Below are 6020 nucleotides of genomic sequence, written 5' to 3' on the forward strand. Positions count from 1 at the left end.
GAGCTAATTTAATATTTCTTTTTGTTTCAATACTCACCTATGGACTAAAGATGTTTCTCCCTGTATTCAGATAATAGGCTTTCTTTTTGATCAGTGACATCTTAAAGAAAGAATGGGGAAGGTTTCCCACCGTAAAATAGTAAAATAAGGGTTAGCTGAAAACTAGCAGACATCTGCAGTGGAGTTACATTGTATGCAACAGGTATTTTTATTCTCCTTTAGCAGCAGAGAGTCTTAAAGAATGCTTGAAATGTACAATGTATTGGTAAGAGACAGGCAGCATCTCAGAAAAAAGGAATAAATAAGTAGAATAAAAGACTAGGAGAGAGACAGAGACAACTTGAGCACATACATAAAATCCCTTCTAGAGGCCCTTATCATTAGATTTGCCTCATTTATCTAGTTTCATTTATAAGCTCAGTTTTATTCGGGGGACACTCTTAGAGATTGTGTGAGAGTGGCTGTAGAATGACCTAACTGGCAACAAGCTTTCTACAGACCTCTTTTTTCTTGCTTTTTTCYTTTCCTTTTTCTTTCTTTCTTTCTTTTTTCTTTTCTTTTCTTTCTTTCTTTTCTTTCATTTCCTTTTTTTCTTTCTTTTCTTTTTTTTTTGTGTGTGCCAATTCTCAGGGCAATTACTGCAGTTGCCCTTTTTAAACTAGCATCTTGGGTGGCTAGGCCTAAGGGGAAAGGATTTTGGTTTACTCACTCTTTTTAATAGTATAATTTCTTTTGATAAATAAGCGGCTAAGATTTTTTTGTGTCTTTTTGAGAATACTTTTTTTCCACTGGGACTTCATATGTACCCTTAATGCAGATGCCTGCTTTCACATGCTATAAAAGATGGCTTGAAAATGAAGCAAAACACATTCCACAAACGACTTCCTTCTTTTCTCCCTTTTTTTCACTTCTTAGATTACTTCTTAGGGTTGATTTTTTGATGGAATGACTCAAATAGGTTTTTTTTTTTAAACAAACTGAAGTGTTTGCCAGAATTTTAAAAGCGATATTCTGACCTCATTGCACTCAGTGAGAGCTTTTTGCCATTGATTTGAATGAGGCCAGGATTTCATCCTTAGCTTTTACTGGAGTCTTAWTTTCTGATTTCACTAGTAAACTAAATTATTTTTTTATTAAGCTCCAACTTCTGTGATCATTGCTATCCTTTCTCTAGATGCCTATGCTATTTTATCACTCGGAATTTTCAATTTACATACCAGCCACTGCTTTTTAAAGCCTCTAGGAACTGAGGAGTGAGAAAAGAACTATCACATCTCCCCAGTGGGTTAATGAAAATATTAGTCACAGCTGGGTTAAAGTTGGGTTTGTTTTTAAATATATTTCATTAAAGAAAGTGTTAAAGATGTTATCTCTGTCAGATATTTAGATGTTGCTAAAATATTTCAGTGACTTTTTCCTTGCTTTGCTGATTCTGAAGAGTCTAATGTGTAATAAAACCGCACTATTTGACAGATTTAGGCAGCTGGCTCATTCATGAGAAGTTCACGGGTTTGTCACCCACGTTGAATAAGGAAAGATTAGATGGTAAGGTCAATTTACAAAAATGGTTGTCAGGACATTTTTTAATTGTAAAACTTTTTGTGGTGGAATTCAGGAAAAAGACTAAAGGCAGAAAGCAGGGGAGACAAAGAGCTGCTATTAACCTACAGATGCTACTGCAGGGCTCATTTTGAGATTGGTCACAGTGCGGAGCCAATGAAGGGCCCGTGGGGCTGCCAGGGACCACCCTTTTCTGGGGTGAGAGGGCAATCTGGTCTCCATGCTCATTTAAGCCTGAGGTGGCTTTCAATGGACTGTCAGTTGGGTCTACATTGTGCAAAATTATGCATGCAGTTTTTACGCAGACTATTGTTCACTGAGCACTTAACCAAGGTTTCTCAACCAATTTCCATTTGGCGYGAGGTCACTTGAGACCCAGGCAAACATATATAGAAGGGAAATGTAATTTTCGGTTCCCCTTAGCTGGAATACTTAATACAGATAAATACAAGTATCAGTCATGCTCTACTTAAAGATTTAATTTTTGCCAAATAAAAGACTGACAGTTTTCCATAAAGGAAAATTAGTTACATGTCACTGCCTTAGCAAGATGATTTCCCTGCTGGAGAGTAAATGTGGCTAAMGCATTTTTGAAGCTATTGCCTGTGATGATGTAAACTGTTGGGGCTTGAGCAGCTGCTTGTAGAACTACAGTGCGTGTTCACTGTGGCTACTCTGTTCTCTCTGCACAGGCAAGATTTTGTAAAAGCCAGGTAGTGCAGCGGCAAGACGCCTGGTAGTTGGTAAACAGTGAACAAAGAAACTGCCAGTAACGTCAGAGAGCTGGAGACGAGAGGGCCCCAATTCTGAAGATACATCTAATTAGAATATTAATCCTTTAAAAAACCTGGCCGTAGCATATACACCATATTTATTGATACATTTACAAAATATCAATTTTATGTTAGCTCTTCAAGGAACATTTACATTTAAAACTGTATTTGGCAATAATTGTCATATAACATTTTGTACAAGTGACATCTTACGCAGCCAACATGTGCTAAAGTGAGCTTTCGTCCAGTGAAGTTCCATTCAGTGTGAAATCTGTAGCAGTCTAATCGTGTATAATCTGGCCCATCCTGCTATAGTGAAAGTCACTTTATGAACATTTTAATGATGTGCTGGAATTTTATTATGATTGGTGGGTGGTTGCTTTTTCGTCCATCGTAAATGAATACAAGTTGACACAAGGATACATTTCTAGATTAGATCCACAACACATTAAAGAGTGTGTTTGCTCTCTCAATCCCCGTCTTTCCAATTAAGTTGGTGAAAATGTAACGTTAGTATTTTACAGGACATGGTAAAGCTGTCTCATCTAGGTGATGTCTATATTATAAAAATAAAATAAAATAATATAAATATGTAACATGAACCCAGTGCCCATTGTTAAATAAAATATATGATAAAAAGCAGACCTTCTAGGATGACTGGTTTTGAAATACGCGAATATAATTTAATTATTAAACACTTGAAACAGTCTGGATATTAAGCTGCGATAACCGGATTTCTGCATCTATACTAGATAAAGAAATGCATAACATTCTGTAATAGAGTTACATTGACGCAGGTGAAGGTTACAGTCTTACAATGAGTTGCCTACGTAGGAATGCATTAAGGAGTTCTGAAATACTGCCTCACAATGTAGTTCGTTTTACCTTAGAAATTGTTACAACTGGATTTTATTAAATCCGGCAGTTTATCCATTGATGTTTCAAAACTGCTCGCTTATWGCTGTGATCAGATAGGTACAGACACAAGATTTCTGGGATGTCAAAGAATCCGTTATGACACCGTGAAAGTCCTTTGATGCAAATGTGCTTTACAGTGGAATCGCTGTGTAAACTATTTCTCATGAAGAAATACATATAAAAAATTCCACTAGCTGCAAAACCATATTTGTGAGAGTGTGTGCATGTGTGTGTGTGCACGTATTGGATATCTATACATCTGTGACGATGTAGAGAAATATTTGCACACATGCAAAGAATTTATCTGCACATTTCCGGATATTATAGTTAAATTAATAAAGTAAATCAAATCACCGTATTTGCTGCAGGAAAACAGTCTTTAAGAAATGACAGGTTTCAAAATAAATGCCCGTTGAAAGTGTAGTTTCCAAATAGTCCCAGAAACTATACAATATAGCTGGTTAGATCCAGCAAATAGGATGTCATGTCTAGGATCTGATCAAGAATACCTGCCCTTGTCACTCTTCGGATGTTTCTATCCACTTGTTCACACTGGGGGCCGAGATAGCCTTTTTTACATAAGCACTTATTAGGCCTTACACAGACACCTCCATGTCGACAGGCTGGATCACATTTTGCTGTGGGTAAAACAACAGCAATATTCTCATTAATGTTTAGAACCTCACAGAGAAGCAGAAAAGGTGCAACGTGTATTGATGTGAGAACTGCATTTCTAAACTGATAACTGTAAAGGACCCCAAAATAACACAATAGGAGGAAACATGAGAAATTCTGAAGGCGTATTTTTTCAAGTGTTAAGGGAAGGAAGTAACTGATTTTGTATGACTGAAAGAACATCACACATGACAGACCATGAAGCTCAAATAGTAAATTCTGGAAAATATCCAATACCATGCGTGATTTTGGAGTACATGGAAGGCTCAACTCAAAAGATTTTAGGCTCCAAATACCCGTGTCATCTGAGAGCAAGAGAGACGGCACTAGACTGCAGATAGAGCTTTAGGCAATCCAGCTCATCTCGTTCTTTCTGCTGGTAAGTCAAAATGTCCTGAAGTTGTTGAGACAACTTAGCATGTGAGCACGTCCAAGCTAGCGAGTCCTGCACCTGAGGCAGACCGATTTGTACATGCAGAGTTGTACATCACAGAAGCGCATTTCACTAGCAGAGCAGTCTGCTACAGACTATGCAGATGCCGCCCTTCGACTCCTAAATCATTTAAGCCTGGAAAAAAATTGAATCCTCTTTAAAAAGAAAGGAGCAGGGTATTTTTTTAGACTGCCTATGTTAGGCAAGTTTGAAGATCTTTCCCTATCTCTTTAATAGATGCCTGACAACATACCAATAGAGTTCTAGGTTACTCAGCTTTCTTAAGTTTTTGAAATTTAAATACTATATTAAATTCTCACCAGTGTTAGTAATGCTAGTAAAGAATAACTTTAGATGTGGAAGAGTTTTCTTCTGACTTAGAGTCATTGCACTGTGAGAAAAATAATGCATCTTTCTTTTTGCAGATGTTTTGCTGTTGTCTAATACAAGAGAACTATAGTATATATTTAAATAGATTTTTAATATTCTGTATACAGTGATTTTTCTTGATTTTATTTATGAGTTTTTTAATTACCTTGAAGGAAACTGATACCTCGTAAATACTTTTTCTTATTTAAACTATAGAACTTTAAATATCTCTGTTAAGCACTGTGTGGGGTGCAGTGAAGTGAGTTCCTCAGTCTAAATATCTTTCCCTAAACTTCTTGTACATTGAATATATCAAACTCTTGTCATACAGCTGTAATATTTTAAACAAAACAGATTATTCAAGATACATTTATGTTCACACAGGAGGCTTTTTTTACGTTACATGCCACTTGGCAAGAGCTGTAGAGTGGACCTCATTCTCTAAATCTAAAGACTCTCTTATTGACAGGTGGGAACAACTGAGATCGGGATGTCTGACCAAATTACCTCATCCATTTCTCCAACCTGCTTTTGCTGCACAGATAATTAAGCTATCTGTGGTCAGCTCATGAACCTCAGCAATTTACAGCCCTAAATTTAAGGGGCTGTAAACTGGGGTTTTGTGGCAAACTAAGTCACGTCTGCTCATCAGTAAGAACTCTAAAGTTGCTGAAATKTGGACTCTGGTCTATGAGGGTGAATTTCACTGGGTAAAGGCTGGTCTGACCTTGTAGATAACTCTGCTCCAACAGGGCCCTCCTCAAGGCCCTTCCAAATTTGAATTATCCTGTGACCCATCCTGTGATCTTTGTTCTGTCTTACTCCATGTTTCTTTTCCTCTTTAGAGTTCTACTGCCATTAAATATATCCTTTTTTATTGTACAGTATCTGGTCAAACTAGCTAACCTAGTATGCTCGGTCAGAAGACTGTGCTGATACATAAATAGCTTCTGGTACCCAGGCTTGTTTGGTATAAGCCTGAATTATACAGCACAGACATATCCACAGCCTCTGTGAGACACTGAGAACACAGCTGTGGCACACAGGGTCATTTATTCATTCATCTCATCCTTTGGTGGCATACCCAACATCAAGTTTAATCACAGTCACTTATTCAAGTGACTTCTAAAAGATATGTTATAGCAACAAGATAGGATTTAATAAAAGCATCTTGATTAATTATCATGGATTATAATTTCCTGATTATTCACTGGTTTGTGCTAGTTTGTATATAGGTTTCTCTTTACCAAATTGAAGTCATTTTATTTTGTAGGATCAAAAATAAGTAGGTA

At 36.9% G+C, this 6020-nt stretch overlaps 1 protein-coding gene across 1 annotated transcript in view; it reads right to left on the minus strand.

Annotated features, from left to right (window-relative positions):
- Positions 1 to 2418: 2418 nt before the first annotated feature.
- The window catches only part of HHIP (hedgehog interacting protein), a 71411-nt gene continuing 67809 nt past the window's right edge, over positions 2419 to 6020 (minus strand). Inside the window, exon 13 of the mRNA XM_085313202.1 lies at positions 2419 to 3889. Within this exon, the coding sequence (XP_085169328.1) occupies positions 3696 to 3889 (194 nt within the window). The 3' untranslated portion in view covers positions 2419 to 3695. The remainder of the gene's footprint in view (positions 3890 to 6020) is intronic.

Source organism: Rhea americana, unplaced genomic scaffold, assembly GCF_003343005.1.
Source record: "Rhea americana isolate MKP2758 unplaced genomic scaffold, rheAme1 scaffold_38, whole genome shotgun sequence".
NCBI classification, from domain to species: Eukaryota; Metazoa; Chordata; class Aves; order Rheiformes; family Rheidae; genus Rhea; species Rhea americana.